Source organism: Ursus maritimus, unplaced genomic scaffold, assembly GCF_017311325.1.
Source record: "Ursus maritimus isolate PB19 unplaced genomic scaffold, ASM1731132v1 scaffold_13, whole genome shotgun sequence".
Lineage (NCBI taxonomy): Eukaryota > Metazoa > Chordata > Mammalia > Carnivora > Ursidae > Ursus > Ursus maritimus.
In genome coordinates this window covers 56,275,411-56,293,685 of record NW_024423675.1, presented here as the reverse complement: position 1 = coordinate 56,293,685, position 18,275 = coordinate 56,275,411, and the positions used below count along the sequence as shown (strand labels likewise).

The window sequence follows — 18,275 nt, the reverse complement described above, 5'->3', positions numbered from 1 at the left end:
ACATTCATGAGCTTGGGTAGGCAAAGATCTCTTAAATAGAACACCAAAACCTAACCCTAACTTTCCCAGTGAAGGAAAATGCTGATGTATTAGACTATAATAAAATTAAGAACTTCATTTTATCAAAAGGCAGCAGGAGGGAAGTCATTCCCATTAAGGGACAACCGTGTCACAAAGTGGGAGCAGACATTTGCAATACACAAAGCCAAAAGGAACACAGGCACTCCTATCTAAAATATAGGAACAACTTTACACATCAGTAAGAAAAGGAAAGACTCCGGTGGACAAAGGATTTTTAGCAGGCACAGTCACAAAAGAGGATATCCAGATGGCCAACAAGTATTGGAAAAAAGTGTTCAACCTTATTCGTCATGAGGGACAAATTAAAACTACAATGAGATACTACTATGAACCCACTAGAAAGGCTTAACTGGAAAAGATCCACAAACCAGGTGACAGTGGAGTACCATACAGCGATGAAAATGACCAGCTCTTTCCACATGAACATGAGCAACTTTCGTAATCATGACAGGGAGGGAGACAAGCCAGACATAGAACAGTACCTCAGGAATGATTGCAGTTTTCTAAAGCTCAAAAACAGGCAGACGTAATCTGTGATGTTTACAAGGTAACACTGTGGTGATCCTTGCGAAGGAGGGAGCTTGTAACAGGGAGGAGGTCAAAAGGGCTTGTAGAGCCCTCGGAATGTTCCATTTCTTGATCTGAGTGGCAGGACATGGGTATATGCAGTTTGTGAAAATTTCTGGACTTATACAATTAGAGTCTGTGCACTTACCTAGATGTATAGAATAACTTCAATATAAATATTTTAAAAATCAATTGAGTATGATGACACTTGGTCTTAGGAGAAGAGAAGGTTCTGTTGTTGTTCTGTTTTTTTAATATTTGTTGAGAGCCCACTCTGAGGAGGCACTGGGCTTAGCCTGAAGCCTGGGGCAGAGCTGTGAACTATGCAAGTATGGGTACATTAGAAACTATGAAATATTAGTAAATATGAAGCCTGTGTTTCTCTATTTGAAGTCCTGGTGGCCCCTCATGTGATAGGACCTGTTTTTTTCTAACACACCATTCAAGTGTATGTCTAAATAAGAATTTCTCCTGTCAAGATCGGTCAAAGAGCAAGTCATAACACACCAAAACCTGAGACATAAAAGCCACGTATATAATTGTGATGGATATGAATAAAGAAATCAGTGTGCTATTTGCCTGAAAGAGCTGGAGGTCCTAGAGTGAGTGCAGAAGGCGGGAATGTTGCAAGCAGGAAAGAAGTATGGATGGTACCAGGGCAAGAAGTGGTGAGACACACAAGTAGGGGAAGGAATCTAGTTCTTATTTTACAGGCAATAAGCCACTAAGTATTTAAAGCAGGGGAGTGAGAGGATCTGATTACCTTTTTAAAAGCTCGCTCAGGTTGCTTGTGCAGAGTGGACAGGAGAGGCCACGTAAGCCTGTAAGCAGGAAAGCCGACCAGTAGACCATGAGAGCAATTCAGTAGGAGAGCTGGCTCTGACTTGGGGTGGGGCAGAGGAGACCTACAGGATACCTCGTGGAGGAATTGGTGTTGGATTCCATGTGGTGAGTGAAGGAGAGGTGGTGTGAAGGGTGACCCCTAGGTTCTGAGCTTGAACAATGAGAGTGTTACCTTTTATTGAGATGTGGAAGATGGAGGAGGAAGCAGGCTTTGTATGTATCACACTGGAGATACCTGGGAAATGTGTATGTTGAATACAAACCCTATAATTTAGGAGAGATGTCTGGGTAAGGGATATGGCCCTGTGAGCGTTTAGCGTCAGAAAGCCTCAGGAACGGACAAGAGACAATGAGGAGAGGGTGACGACATAGAAACAGGTGACAGATCTCCCTAGTCTTGTGTCATGTGAGCTTTGGGTTAAAGTGCAGTATTGGGTCAGATGGGGAAATTTGGAGTGGGAAAAATCATGTTGAGGAAGAAAGCAGTGAATTCTGTTTTCAGTATAGAATCGTAGACTCAGACTGAGCATGCCCCCTCCTCTTGGAGTGCAGAAGAGCCTAACTGAAAGTCAGAAGGATTAATTAACTTGTTCAAATTCATGTACGTTAGGGACACAAATGGTTTTGAAGTTGGAAGTGTCCTGGCATTCATTCTGGTACTTCCATTTCGGAACTTCGGTTAGTGGGACCCCTGTTTGCTGCTTAAATGGCTTGCCCGTGAAGTACCTTCACTAATCTCAATGTGAGACTCAGCCAGGGACATGATTCCTCAGTCCAAAAAAATACATGCAGGAGTATGATTCCACAGTCTTCTCCACAGGCATTGATGGACGAGATTCTCATGCTTCAAGATGAGATCAGCGAGCTCCAGTCGTCTCTTGCGGAGGAGCTGGTGTCCGCGTCTCCCGAGTCCGACCCCGCCGAACAGCTGGCCTTGCAGTCCACACTCACCGTCTTAGCCGAGCGAATGTCCACCATCAAGATGAAGGCCTCAGGGAAGCGACAGCTGTTGGAGGTAACAAGTAACTCTGAAGGTGCCCTCACGTCCACATTCACTCTCCGACTTGTGCTGACAAGCATGCGGCTGTTTACGTGGTCTACATGTATAGTTTCCCACTCGGAAGAAGCTGGTCTTGTGCGTGTCTCAAGGAGGGTCTCGTGAATAGAGCCCTGAGTCAGTGTGTAGTCATGAATGCGTCTTTTCGCCACTTTCTGACTCATTTCAGCATGAAAAATTGAGAATGTGGAAAGCAAAACTTGGTAGATATGAGCCTTGTGAAGACTAATTTTAAAAGGTTTGCAAAATGGTTTGCTCTGTTTAAATAAGAGCATTTTATGACTAGTATTACTAATACTCTGAAGAATCAATCCTTAGTCACCCTTAGCCAGTTCGAGCTCATTAGTTCATGAAAACAGTTTTGCAATTCTGGTTCTCACGTTACTTTTCACATTATTTAATAGATAAATTTTGGGGACAATAACATGGGTTACAAAATAAGTTATTTTGCTTTTTCTTTGTTCTCTTATAATTCCTGGCCCTAAACATATGTGATGTCCTTATCATTGCTCCTATTAATTTAATTTGACTGGAGATGTCTTCAGGACTTTTAGAGTATCTCTCTCCTGGTATCTCCAGGGTCAAGCAGCTTCTCTGGCACATAATCTGCTCTCAATACATTTCTTATTTTATGAACATAGGATTATGTGTTTAGCTGCTGGTTATGCTGTAATTCAGTTGAATGCAGCCATACTGTTTGTAGGCTCTTTCCAGTTTTACCTGTTGTAAGATTAGTCAAATCATATGTTCATATATTTTTTGTTTGGGAGACATTTAAAATCAATGTGTCATTTTATTTAATCTCTATTTTCAACAAGCTTCTCTGATGATTCTAATGTGAACCCAGAAATTTAAAAATAACAATAATAAATTATTAATGAAATAATTTTTAAAATAAGGTATTTATAGTACTTAGTTAATTTTTTAATTCATTAATACTGTCCCTAATCACACTATGAAATCCTTGTGGAGTTTTAAAATGAAGTGATTGGCTTGGATTTTTTTAAAATATGAATTACTTTCATCATTGAGAAAACCCAGAGATGTAACGACGAAATTTGAATTTCTGCCTTCACTCAAGAGACTCGTACCACTGAGCCCTCCCTTCCTGTAGGGACTCACCTGCCTGAAACTGCATGGTGGTGCTCAGTCCCCACCACTCCTTACACTTTCCCAAACACTGAGGTAAAGTATCGATTGCCGTTTACCATCTTCTGCATTGTTTTGTTCTAATCCTTGGTCAGTTTCCATTATTTACATTCTCTGCCTAGCCCCATAGGCATATTATGTAAGAAGCTTAAACTCTGGGTTCACATTAGAATCATCAGAGAAGCATTTAAAAAATACTAATCTTGAGACTCAACTTCCAGAAACTCCCCTTTATCGCTCCGGGATGTGGCGTAACCATGGGTATTTTTTTTATTTTTATTATTTTTTTTAAGTTTCACAGGTGATTCTGATGCATGACCAGGACTAAAAACCTGGTTCTACTTTTACATCAGAAACCAGGGATGTACTGTATGGTGACTGACATAAAATAATAAAAAAAACATTAAAATAAAAAAAATTAAAAAAAATAAAAAACCTGGTTCTACTGTGTTGAATGCTAATGACTCTACCTCGGGGTGATCTCTGTTACGTTCTCCTTACTTCATTAGGAGAAGTTAAATGACCAGCTCGAGGAACAGAGACAGGAACAGGCTCTGCAGAGGTACCGCTGGGAAGCCGACGAGCTGGATCACTGGCTGTTGAGCACCAAGGCTACTCTGGACACTGCACTGGGTACAGCCAAGGAGCCTATGGACATGGAGGCCCAGCTGGTGGACTGCCAGGTACAAAAATGGTCTTGAAGGAATATGCCAACATCACAAAGTACGTTGTTTAACTACAGAAAATGTAATAGGGAAAAGGCTTGGTATGGATACATAATTTTTCATAATCCATATATTTTATAGAGAGAGTAGAAGAACAATACCTTATGAAAGCTTAAATGATACCTGAAATTGTGCTTAGTCTTTTGAAAAAATTGACCAGGGGTGTCGACTCTTTAGAAAATCTTCAGCCTCCTGAAGGACATTTTTTAAAGGCCATAAATATCAAAAACACTTATGGTATCTATATTTAGTGGCTAGTAAGAGCTACAGACCCAATGAAAAGAATTAGTATCAGTGAATCAGACTGTGGATAAACACAACAGGAGGTGTCTCTAGGTGCTCTGTTGCAATTTCGGTTCTAATTCTGATACATTGTTTGGACAACTTGGAAAAACTGTCAGTTATAGGCAGACTGAACATGGAAGGTTGTCTTTTGGAGCAGAAAATTACCTGATGTGATGTCTCTCAGAATTAATGTAAAGACTAATGATATTAAGGTTTTTATTGTAATATTTTTTATCTCTTCATTATGGAAAATTTCGAACACGTGTGTAAGTGTAGAGAACAGATAATGAACTCCCATGTACCAGTCACTGAATTTCAATGATTATCAACATAATAGACTTCACACCTGGGGGAAGTATATCTAGAAGCTCTTTCATTTAACAAACTAGCGAGTGTCTAGAAAGACTTAACCTAATCCGCAGGGTTAAGTATCAGTATGCCTGCCTTTATATGTCTCCTATTTGGAATCAGGAAATATGCAAAACCATTAATGAATGAACACTGTCTTTTTTCTTAATATGTAGTATGCTATTTTGATCATTCCTTTTATGATTTGAGATTTATTGTAATATTGATCATTATAACTTGGATTTTTAAATTCTCTAGGCAACTTATCTATGTGTATTCAAAGCATTGTTATTCTCTGCCTGGATGGTAGAGAATGGAGAACCACGTGTGAATGTTTTCTGTTCTTTTTATCATCTTTTCTAAACTTTCCTTGCTGGAAAGAAATGTCTGTTTTTTATATTCCCTGCTAAGTGCTTAAAATTAGCACATGTACTAACGAGCATTCCAAAATTATGTTTTACCATTACTCCCACCTCTCCCTTTTGGATGTCTCCATTTTTATAGCTATGCATAAATTCCTCAATTCAGATAATATATTTCAGGGTTTTTATGAAGTATTGAAATGGTATTTTGACAGCATTTTTAGAAACTCGAAGCATATGGAATCACACAAGTATACAGCCATTCCTCAGTCAATTCAAATGTAGTATTTAAGGCAGTCATGTAATTAGAACTGTGGCTATTACTAGGGTCTCATCATGACTTTTGGGGCCCTGGGCACTTTGCTTCTATGGGCTTCTCCTCTATAAAAATACTAAAAATTATATTTTTATTTTATAACTGCTTTGGTACAAAAACTGATAAGATCCAGGGTGGATTTATTAATACATATTCATTATTGTATTCGTTTTTTTCTTCTGATTTTAGAAGAAATTAAAATTAAGATTTTTATTGGGACTCTGAAAGTATTATGAGCTCTCAGCACTGTGCCAACTGTGCCTAATGGAAAAGTCTGTCCGGCACAGATTTATATTAGTTTCTCAAAAATAATCTTCAGGAAATCATCTGTTAATCCCCATTTCACTAAACATTTCACGCTTCCATTTAGTTCTAGTTTTTTGGTTCCAACATATATTCTTACAAATTGATGACAGTTTTTCTAATTTAAAATATCTTTTCTCATTAATAAATTACTTGATTGAATATAAATTTGAGAGTACATTTTAAAAAGTTCAGAGTTAAGGAATATAAAAGCAGAATGATTTCTGCAGAAAATAAAATGGTTGCTATTTGTTTAGCTTTGAAGTTCTTGTTTTGTTCTCTTTTAGTTTTGTTTTCAGTCTTACCTTGGTAGAAGGGAGACTAGTTTGCTCCTTCTCTAAATTTAGCCTCTACTTGAGAAGAAAAGGCAGCCCTAGAGAGTTGTTACAGAAAGTGAAAGTAAAAGTCTTAGGAAAACTTTTAGAAATGTAAGGTTAAAAATATATATAAAAAAAAAAAGAAAATTAAAGTCAAGAAATAAGAGCAGCAATCTGAAAAAAAAAGCAATGTCTTGAAAGAGAGAATCATCTTTAAATTGACAAGAAAGTGTTGATCATATGACACCTTTACTCTTATTAGTCATAAGCTTGCAATCTAACACTAAATTGATAAAACAGTCGTAATAATGGGATAAGGCAAAGGCATGGTCTTTTCTCCTTATCCGTTGGCTATATGAAATATGCTTTCTGTGTGCCTTTCCAATATAGTTTCCATTATATAATATCGAATCTTAGAGAAAAATTAGGAAGCTCAAGGAATTTCTAAAAATCTTATAACTCTTCAGGTCTGTCAGAAAAGTAGGAAAAAAACATGAAGGCATATTCTTTTGGCGAAAAACTGAGGAAGTGTTGGGTTTTGACATGAGAAAGGGTCTTTGTAGAGTCCGGCTGGATGTGTGAATTTCATTGTCATTTCTGTTGCTCCAGAACATGCTGGTGGAAATAGAGCAGAAGGTGGTGGCCTTGTCCGAACTCTCCGTGCACAATGAAAACCTGCTGCTGGAGGGCAAGGCGCACACCAAGGAGGAGGCCGAGCAGCTGGCGGTGAAGCTGAGAACCCTCAAGGGGAGCCTCCTGGAGCTGCAGAGAGCGCTGCATGACAAACAGCTCAACATCCAGGTGAGGGCTCCAGCCCCGCCGCAGGCCAGCAGCACCGCTCAGTCCTAGTGCCTTGTTCCAGGGCCTTTTCCATGCCTGGGATCCCTAAAGGAGGAGTTGGGGAATGATACAAGCTTATGCAGGTATATGTGTCACACACACAGATTTGGGCACTGATTTTCAAATAGGTTTTGTAAGGACTGTGTGAATCCACAGACCTGAAGTCTGCGGTGTAGAAAAAAAAAAAAAAGAAAGACCCACATTTAGCAAATACACTATTTTAAAAAGTATTTAAACATAGGCCATAGATTAAGATATTCTATAACATTTTAATATTTCTTTTATTCTCCTACATTCTTTTTTTCTGATATACTCAGACTTTTTCACTTAGGGCTCACACCTTATATTGGCATATATTCTAGGTGAATTGAACCTTTTTACTCTCACAGAGTGACCTTAACATTCCCAAATAGTGATTTCTGTTTTAGGTCAATGGAGCTTTTGGGGCTTAATGTTTGCCTGGTGTATCCTTTAACTTTCCTTTGATTTCACCCTTTCTGTGTCCTTTTGTTTTATATTTGCTTCTTAAAAAATCATTTGGCTATACTTTGTTGGTTTTAAACATTTATCTAATCAGAAAATCTCTGACTTTGAAAGGACAGGGTTAGTCCATTTAAATTTACTGGGATTACTAATCTCTGTAGACTTCTGTTATCTTACTTTTTGTTTTTTGTTTTTGTTCTCCTCTTTCTATTCTTTTTTTTCTCCCTTTTAACCTTTATTTTTAAGTGGTTGAATGCTTTTTCTCCCCAATATCTACTCTTTACCACTCATACCTAAAAAATTCTAAGTTTATTTCTTAATCTCCTTCTAGGTCAATGTAAGGACCTTGGAACATTTTCCCCCAGACTTCTCCTCATTGCACCTTTCATTCTGATACTGTCCAATATTTTAATTTTGTTCCTTTTAATCTGTAAAAATTAGAAATTGCTATTATTATCCTATACAAAAATTGAGTGAACATTTATTGAAAAGCAACTATGTGTCAGTTGCTATTTTATATGACTGAGAGAAGGAGCATGTAAAATAACTATATTTGTATCTATATGTCTGTGTTTATATCTATATATTCCTGACTTCAAAGGATTATGGTTGGGGGAAACAGACAATAAATAAAATTAAAACACATTATTATATATTAAATTAGGAGATGATAAGAGCTATAGGTGAAGTACCATTAAGGCAGGTAGATGGGGAAAGGCAGTTTGGGTGGATTTGCAGTTCTAAACAGGGTGGCCAAGGAAGCCTCCCTAAGGTCACATTTGAAGGAGTGAACCATGCAGATATGAAGGAAAAGTTCTACACAAAGGGGAAAGCAAGTGCAGAGGCCCCCAGGTGGGATCTTCCCTGGTCTGTTCAACATTGTGGTTAGAGTGGAGTGAGCAAGGGGAGAGTGGTGTCAAATGAAGCCAGGCACAGGTAACAGGGGACATGGTACAAAGGCTCTTTTAGGCATCATATGCACTTTGGTTTTTACCCTGGAGGAAATGAAAAGCCACTGGAGTATTTGGGAATAGAGGAGTGACAAGATCAGCCTTTATCCACTAAAGGGAACCAGAGTAGAAGCTCAGACACTAGTTAGAAGACATAGTATAGAGATTGAGGTAATGAGAACTTCCTAGATTCTGGATAATTGTGAAGGTGAAAACTACCTGAGGAACAGATGTTGGGGGAGAAAGAGTAGTTAGGTCAACAGTTTAATTTCCGACAGGTGAAGTTTGAGATGCCTATTCAGTGTCCCCTAGTGGCTGGAATTCAGGGGAGAGACCTAGACTGGAGTCATCAGCCTCTAGATTGTCCTTAAGGCATGAGGCTTGATAAGATCCCAAAGGATTGAGGACAGATGAAGACCAAGGTCCCGGAATCAAGTGCTGGAACGCTCCAGTGTTATGGGTTTGGAAAATGTGGAGGAGCCCACAAAATAGAGCGAAAAAGAGAAACCTGGGAGATGGGAGAAAGATAGAGAGTTTGGTTCCTGGAAGCTACTTGCAGGTAAGTGGGGCAAGATGAGGATTGGGAGCCGCCCACTGGATCTCATGACATGTGGGTCTTTGGTGACCTCGGCAGTGGCTGTTCTAGTTGAGTAGAGAAGCCCAAGTCACTCCAAAATGAAAGTGAGGATGAGAGGGGACAGGTTGGAGAGGAGAGCACGAGTGACTCAGGAGTTTCCCTATGAAGAGGGGCAGAGAAATGATAGCTTCAAGAAACATTTTAAGATCAGAAGAGTAATGGCATGCCTACATGTGGATGGAAATACCTCAGTAGAAGAAAGACTGATGAAAAAGAAGCTGATGAAAAATGTATAGGAGGGAGAAGATAGGGCCCAAGGGCGGGGTGTGGTCTCAGAACTCCAGTATCAGGGAGATCTCTTACCTGAGTCAGATGCTGCCAGGGGACAGGACACCAATATTGTGGTGGAAACTTGATGGAGTACACTCTGATTGCTTCCGTTTTCTCAGTGTAATGATGATTCCTTTCAGACTAAACTATATATTTTCAGTTCTTTTTGCTAATTGTATAATTATGTGGTCTGGAACGTCAAACCGGATCAACAAAAAACTATTAGAAGCAATGGAAGAATTTAGTAAGATGACTGGCTTATTAAAAAAATAAAGTGGAAAATCCAGAGGCACCGGGGTGGCTCAGTCAGTTAAGAGTCCGACTCTTGATTTCAGCTCAGGTCATGATCTCAGGGTCCTGGGATCGAGCTCCATGTTGGGCTCCAATCTCAGTGGGAAGTCCATTTGAGGATTCTTTTTCTCCCCCTCCCTGTGCTCACTCTCCCTCAAGTAAATAAATCAATCTTTAAAAAAAAAAAGGAGAATCCGTAACTTTTCCATGTACAAAAAAACCCAAACAAACAGAGAAATAATAATAATTGTCCATCTGTAATATCAACAAAATATGAAATATTTGGAATCTCAACAAATAACATTTTAAAACATGAGTAGAAAAAAATGTGAAAAAATGGACAGATAAACTTTATTCTTAGATAGGAATACAACATTTTAAAGATGACAGTTTTTTCTTTACTAACATATAAGTTTAAGTTATTTGGATTGTAACACAATGATATACAATGTGACAAAATGATTCCAGGTTTACCTGAAATAAAATAAATGTGAAAATAACCATACTATTCTGAAAGTGAAGAGTTATGAGGACCTAATTTAATTTACCATATATTAAAATACAATATTACAATAATTAGAATAGTTTGGCATTGGCACAATAAATGGATGAACAAAAAAATTTACAGAATAAATATTCCAGAAAGAGACCCCAGTACTTAAGGGCAAGTGATTAATGGTTAAGGTAACATTTCAAATCAGTAGATAAAATAATAATAAAGTAATAGGCGAACCACATGAAATATGATAAACTAGATTTCCTATCCCATTCCTTATAGAAAAAAAAAATCACAGTTGGATCAAATATTTATTTATTTATTTATTTATTTATTTATTTATTTATTTATGTTCAGTTAGCCAACATATAGTACATCATTAGATTTTGATGTAGTGTTCAACGATTCATTAGTTGTGTATAACACCCAGTGCTCATCACAACACGTGCCCTTCTTAATACCCATCACCCGGTTACTTCATTCCCCCACTCCCTCCCTTCTGTAACCCTCTGTTTCCTGGAGTCTAGAGTCTCTCATGATTTGTCTCCCTCTCTGATTCTGCCCATTCATTTTTCCCTCCCTTCCCCTATTGTCCTCTGTGCTATTCCTTATGTTCCAGCATCACAGATGGACCAAATATTTAAATATAAAAATTTAAACCTGAAAAGTTCTGGATTTATGGCTATTTTTAAAAAATCTTAGGATGGGAAGGATCTTTGCCAGTATGCCCCAAACCCAGATTTTTAGTTTCTTCAAAACTACTAGACAAAAATGAAAAAGATCTGTATTTACAGGCAGCATTGCTGGGACTTCCAGAGAAGGGACGTTTGGATTTATATCTAAAAATCTCCCAATTTTAAAAACATTGCCACTTGATTCTAAAATTTTAAAATAATTTGTGTGCCAAACAGAGGTCAAACTAGGTTCTTGGACCATCACTTTGCAACGGCTATCCTAAAGTCTCCCCATCCTGGTGTACCACAGGTTGTTAACTAGGTGACCTGGGGTAAGATCCTGGAACTTGAGGCCAAGTAATCAGTTCTCTCATCTGTAAAATAGGGATATTAATAGTATTCAACTTTTTAAAATCCTGAGGATTTTAATGCAAGTAATGCTCACAGGAAGTGCTCAAATAGCAATGACTATAATAACTTAACAACAACAACCAGCTGTTTGCAAACCACATTCTTTGGGGGGAAAGGAACTCCTGACATGCTGGAAGGTTAGGTCTGAGATGGGTCAGGGTTGGCTGGGCTGAGCTCTCCGACAGCTTGTGGTGCTCACACCCAGCAGATCCTGCCCATGGCCACAGGGATTCTTCAAATGGAGTAAAATCCTGACTCTGCCCACAAGTGGAAGGATTTCCTGAGGATACTGTTGTAAAAAGTGTAAATACTGGAAAATGTGGTAGTGTTTCACTGAATTGAAACTGATCCTTGTTTATTTTTAAAATATCTATAAATTCCCTCATCTTTCATCTGATGAGTTTCCAGCATATAAAGTATTGATTTTCTTTCTTTCTTTTTTTTTTTGTGATTAGAGCTATTTGAAGAGATTATTTTTCCAATAATATTGGAAATATCGGAATAAAAGGAGCCCTGTTTACATTATTATTACCATAAAAAGGGTCATTTACCTTCATGTAAAAAAAATTCAGAGTTGCTCTGAAATTAACTAACGTTGATTAGGGAAAAAAAGCTTCCACTGAATGTAGATGTCAGTGAGGTTGTAGCCTTCACTTGGGGTTTGCATGACTCAGGAGAGCTGGAGCCCCTTCCTAAGTCTTGTATGGCCATAAGCACACCATTTCTCAGTGCTGCTTGCCTACAAAATGGTCCTATCTATCACGGCCATCTTTTTTAACTAATTGGACTTCTGTATGTATCAAAGAATAACCAATCCCTTTAGTCCCCCCCCCACCCGCCCAAGACACTCCTTCTCTTTGTGAAGGGACACAGACATACGGGCATGTAATACTAATCTCTTGAATTACATGGCATCTTTCCTCATAAAAGGTTTAGGTCATTTTCACACATTATCATCCTTTGAAGGAACACAGCCCTATATAAATAATGAGATGCTTTATAAAGAAATGTTTTATTTAATGTTTAGCATTTCCAATCCTCACTAATCTTCCAAAGAATGTTCCTGGCAAAAGTGGTTACTGTTCTAGTATTTCCAAAATAAACAGCTTATGTAGCCCCACCCTTGGGGAACTCTGGGGACCAAAGCTGCCTTACTTCCTGTCTCCTAGGTAGGAGAGAAAACGGTTATCAGACCTACTAGAATGTAATTACCATTATTCTATTCCTTGGATCAGTGCCTTCTCATCCCCAGGGGAAATGGAATGAAATTTGAACTGGATTCTTAATCATTTTTCGTTTCCTGTGGTCCAAGTCTTACGTTTCGAAATGACTAAATCTGTCAAAGAAAAATTTACTAGCTGAAAAATGGGACCTAACCACATAGAAAATACAAACTAAACATCTGCTTTTGATGCTACTTAATTTTTGTTTCTCTAAAGCTGTGGATTCAATTAGTGAAATATGACTCCTCTTAGATTTTAAGTCTTAGATTCTGAATATGTGTCTGTGCGCGTAAAAGTAGTTAAGCTGTTCCTAAGATCTAACATTTCCATTGTTATTTTTCCAAGCACAAATTTGGTGTGAGGAATTTGGGGGGTGGGGGTGGAGGGAAGAAAGCTCTCAATTGGACAATAGTAACCTGCGTAGAAGAATAAGGTGGTGTCCCTGAGAAGTTACCACATGAGTCTCTAGGCTAGGCTCTGAAAACAAACCTTTACTGAATAGCAAAGCAGAGGGGAAGTGACTGGATTCCACAAAAAACAGCAGGTCATGGTCATGGCCACCATTTTGTCAGCTGGGGCAGCTCCTACTGGGGACAATTTTCAACCTTGTACGCTGACTTCCTTGGCGTCGTTCTCTGCAGGTCTCTTTGGACCTGCTGTTTCATCCTTACCAGAAGAGCCACGATCTTTCAGAGTTTATGTTGGGTAGATGGTGCATTCTCAGATGGGAGAGAAACTGTTTTGTGCAGAAATGTATGGGCTTCAGGGCTGAAGAGTGCCCGCTCACCCCATACCTCCCACCTGCAGGAAAACCACTACTTATCTGTAAGCAGCATTCCTGGAGGAGTGGGGAATATACTGAACTGGGTGTCACTTGTCACCCATTTGGAAGGTCCTGTGAAATTCCAGTGGCATACTTTAGAACGTGGCATCCCCATTGTTCTAGATAAGCCTTTTTCTCTTGTTGGGAAGCTGGATCATCTTAAAGCAAAGGAAGTTACCTGTGAGCTAAGGTGGCTCTGACTCTGGGAGAGGATTGTGTATAGTATTACCTGTAGGTTTCACAGTTTCCTTCAGTTCACTGTACTTCAAGCACTGATACCAATGTGGCAAAGTTCATGATCTCCACATTATCTCCGACATTTTGCAGTTTAATCATGAGACTCTAATGAGTAAGACAGAAGGGTATCTAGACCCTATTTATTCCCCTGAGGAGTTAGTATAAAAATCTGAAAATAAGAGGAAGAGAAGGGTCCTTGTGGGCAATCAGGCTGGATGACCTGCGGTATCTGTATCCCATTCCATGGTCAGATGTGGCAAGGAAGAACCAGAGGACTGGGGAGTAGCCACCCTGAGGCTAAGGAGCAGGACCTCCTCCTCTGTGGAAGCTCCTACAAACTGTCCCTCCTCTCTGCCCCCATGCTGCAGCCACACTGGCCCCCTCACTGCTGCAGCTTTCTTTGAGATGCCCCCTTTCTCTCCCCTCATGGTCTCTGCTCCAACCGTTCCCTCTGCCTGGAGGGCCCTCCACCTATGTCTATGCCAGGCAGGCGGTTTCTCATCATCCAGTGCGTAATACGTGCGCAATACAGTTGGCTGCTCTCCAGAGGCATTCCGGACCAGCCTAGAAAACCTTTCCCTTCACTTTCTCTCCCATCATCTAGTCTTCGGTTCTTTAGGGCTCTTATCTCAGCTTATCTTGTTTGTTTATTGTCTGTCTCCGCAGCAGGGCTCTTGTCTGGCTTCTTGGCAGAATATGCCTAGAACGGTGGCTGACACAGGATGCTGATTTAAAAAGTATTTAGTGAATGAGTTATCTTAAGATTGTGTAATTTATCTTTTATTCATATATATACACGTATGAAAGAAGAGCTTTCATTCTGAACTAATTCCATTCTGATACGCAGTACCAGAGGGCCTTTCAAATTCCCTCAGAATAATCAAGCAGAATGAAAAAACTCCTGCCTAGGTAATGAGTCATTTCTCTTGTCTTTCTCCTGTAGCCAGACATTATCCACACCAGCAGTGGCAACGGATGACAGTGAGGTCTGGTTTGGGTGGTGATAGTAGGGGAAGTGAGATCTAGAGTTATATTCTCATGGAAAAAGTTCTGGAATATCTGGTGACCACATCAGTCAGCTAAAAAAGCCTAGCCTCTAAGTAGACAGTTTCCCCGTCAAATATTTGAGTATAATCATCTATTTATTGTTCTCCTTTCTGCAAATACCATAAATTCGATGGGTTTTGTGTTACCATTTTTTTTTTTTTAGTCTGGTTTCATGTCCAAATGTATCTACTTTGGTGTCATTATACAGACCACACCAAAGTCGCCTTCACTCCATTCGGTTAAGGTTTTTCTATGGATAGTATGACTCTGATTTCTGCCTCATTAAAAGCAGGGCACAGCGCAAGAGAAGGAGGAGAGCCATGCCGACCTAACTGCCAGCCAGAGCCCCGGGGTCCAGGACTGGCTGGCCCAAGCACGGACCACGTGGGCCCACCAGCGACAGAGCAGCCTGCAGCAACAAAAAGTAAAGCATTTCTGACCTCTCCATAGCCAGCAGACCAGCCATACAAACACCTTGAGAGAGACGTTTTAGGTGGACAAGTGACTTCTGTACTAAATACAGAGTGCCCCTTTATCTTCTCTTTGGACAGAAACAAGACCTGGCTAACTGCTTCAGTGTACTTTCTTATGACCCCTGCAATGATTGGTCATTTTAAAGTCCGTTCTTTAAGAAAGGCTGGTGTTCAGATTTACAAATAGCATGACTCAATTATAATCTGCCTTACGAAGATTACCTACTCTGTTTCCCAAGGTGCCCCAATTCGAGCCTATTTTAGAGAATAAACAACCTCAGGAAGGCCTTTGAGAATTGGTGAAAAGCCTGAGTTACATGTTTTTAAAAAAAACTTATTAAAAATGAAATTTATTTTTCACTTTTAAGTAGATACCATCACAAGAAAGAATGAAAAATTATTGCCCTAGGGAAACAAATGAGCTTTGATGAATAAGAATGATTTCTCACTGATACCTTAGCTTTATGTATGGAGCATATTAAAAAATTTTATTTTCTCAAACAGAAAAGGCGTTTTTCACAGAGAGTGAAAAAGTAAAACCAAATCTGTTGATTGTCCAACTTATCAAGCAAGTGGGGAATTCAAGAGAGCTGCTGTCGTCAAGGTTTTATCTCAGCTGGAACAGGCAATATTGATTTTGAGAAGTGAAAGTGCATTGTGTACCACTTGAGGGCACCATTGCCCAGCAGAATTTTTTTTTTTCCATTAATTTTTTCCAAGATTTTTCAGAGATCTCTTTTATAAAAGCCAAAGAAAGGTATAGAGTACTTTGGAGACATGACTGCGAGTTTACCTAAACCACACCTTTTATGCAATGTCTGAACTTAGAAACTTACTGCAGGAGTTCTCTGAGAATTTTCTAGACATAAAACCATGATTGTAGGCAATAATCACAAAGTAACACATGTTTTTATTTCTGCTTTTCCTTGAGCAGGAGTTGGAACAGGAATTAGCGGAGCAGAAGAGCCTCCTGCGGTCAGTAGCCAGTCGCGGGGAGGAAATTCTCACCCAGCACTCAGCTGCAGAGACCCCTGGTGGAGCTGGGTATGTTTCAAAACACTTTCTTCCAACTTGCTCTGGTTTGAAGAAATGTAAACGTCTCACTCGAAATTTTATTTTAAACATCTGCGAGAACTTAATCATTTTTGTTTTCACTTTATGATATTAAATTTACTTGCATTTTTGAGCATTTCTTGTGCAGCACGAGTATAGCTAGTAATTATGAGGGCTGATGGCTGACTTGTTTGCCCTCTCCCTGGTATGCTGAGCGTATCTGTCCAAAGAAGATGCTTATGAGTTCATTTTTTAGAATCAAATAAGAAATGCATTCTAAACACATTCCACTGTGTTTCCGAGTGATTATATCTAACTGCAAAGCATCTTCCCCGCAAAATGAGCTTATCTACCCCTAACACCACTCGGAAAAATAAACGTATGTGCCCACTCAATGTCTTGATTTTTCTTGATGATGTCTGTCTATAATTTCTACATGTAACGTCATTCAGTTTCAAGAACTGGTTTGGAATGGAGACGGAAAGCCTCGTACACAGTGGAGTAAAGTGTTAAAATAAAAATGAAGGAAGTTGGAGAATTTTCAAGTTGGAGATTCTGACTTAAAAGGCAGAACAGAAAAGGAACCACAGCAGGGTTGAAGTTTCCTGGTATTTTGAGTCAGGTCTGGGTTTTACTCCATTTCTACATCAGTCGGCATGGAAAGGAGCTCAGCCCTGAGCCGCAGTTTGCTCATCTCTAGGATTACAGCAGTAATGGACCACCTCCATCTCAGAAGGGTTATGAAAGTGGTGGGTGCAGCTGAGAGGATATGTAGGAAAACTTTGAACTCCAAAACACTGAAAAAAAAAAGTTTCAGTGAAACCTCTGTCCTCATGCATTGTAAAGATTGTGATTTAGTAGTATCCTTCGGCAACCATGATACGGTAAATAGCTTTAACTCCACTGACTCCAGGGTTGTCAATAACCGAAGGAGGAAATACATGCTATGGAGATGACTTCTGAAATATTATTTATAATACCAAATAATAGAAAAGGTGGAAATGCCTGTTAGTATAAAAAAGCCTAAGAAAAATTTTATGCATATATAATCTTAACAAAAAAATTATATAACTATAGCAGGAAATGTATATGTGATACTAAATAGAAGTGTGATATAAAATTGTAGGTATAGTATATGTGTGGATAAGAACCAGACTATACAGTGTAGATTATCAAAGCCAACTTTTGGGGCATCTGGGTGGTTCAGTTGGTTAAGCGTCTACCTTGGGCTCAGGTCATGATCTCAGGGTCCTAGGATCGAGCCCCTCTTCAGGCTCCCTGCTCAGTGGGGGAGCCTACTTTTCCCTCTCCCTCTACCCCCCTGCTAGTGCTCTCTCTTGCCCGCTCTCTCTCAAATAAATAAATGCAATTTTTTTTAAAGCTAACTTTGGAGAGGATAGATTTGGAGACTTTTATCTTTTTGCAGTTTAATCGATGCTTATGAAATGCTGCTGACATACATCAGTGTTGAATATATATATATATATATATATACATACACACACACACACACACACACACACACCTGTATTTAAGAATTTCAAGTGCAAAATGATAGAAACCAAACTGCAAGGCAATTGAGATAGACATATTATGACAAAATATATAGAAATTAGGATGTCATTCAAGAAAAGAAAAATGAAACAAAAAGAAATATTGATAAAATTAGTAAATATCAATTTAAAAGAATACAAATGAAAACTACTACTGACTACATCAGTAGTCAGGAATTCCATTAAAATAACCTTAAAACTGGGGTGCCTGGGTGGCTCCGTTGTTAAGCGTCTGCCTTTGGCTCAGGTCATGATCCCAGGGTCCTGGGATCAAGTCCTGCATCAGGCTCCCTGCTCAACGGGGAGCCTGCTTCTCCCTCTCCCACTCCCCCTGCTTGTGTTCCCTCTCTTGCTATCTCTCTCTCTCTCTGTCAAATAAATAAATAAAATAAAAATCTTTTAAAAAGATAAAATAATCTTAAAACTGTAAAAATTGTGTTGAAATATAAAGGAATTTTCGA

The 18,275-nt window shown here is 39.2% G+C and overlaps 1 protein-coding gene across 1 annotated transcript in view; it reads left to right on the top strand.

The window, feature by feature from the left end:
- SYNE1 (spectrin repeat containing nuclear envelope protein 1) overlaps positions 1-18,275 on the top strand; it is a 442,550-nt gene that overhangs the window by 302,278 nt on the left and 121,997 nt on the right. Inside the window, exons 94-98 of the mRNA XM_040627972.1 lie at positions 2,312-2,506; positions 4,207-4,380; positions 6,963-7,154; positions 15,028-15,159; positions 16,143-16,252. Of these exons, the coding sequence (XP_040483906.1) occupies positions 2,312-2,506; positions 4,207-4,380; positions 6,963-7,154; positions 15,028-15,159; positions 16,143-16,252 (803 nt within the window). The remainder of the gene's footprint in view (positions 1-2,311; positions 2,507-4,206; positions 4,381-6,962; positions 7,155-15,027; positions 15,160-16,142; positions 16,253-18,275) is intronic.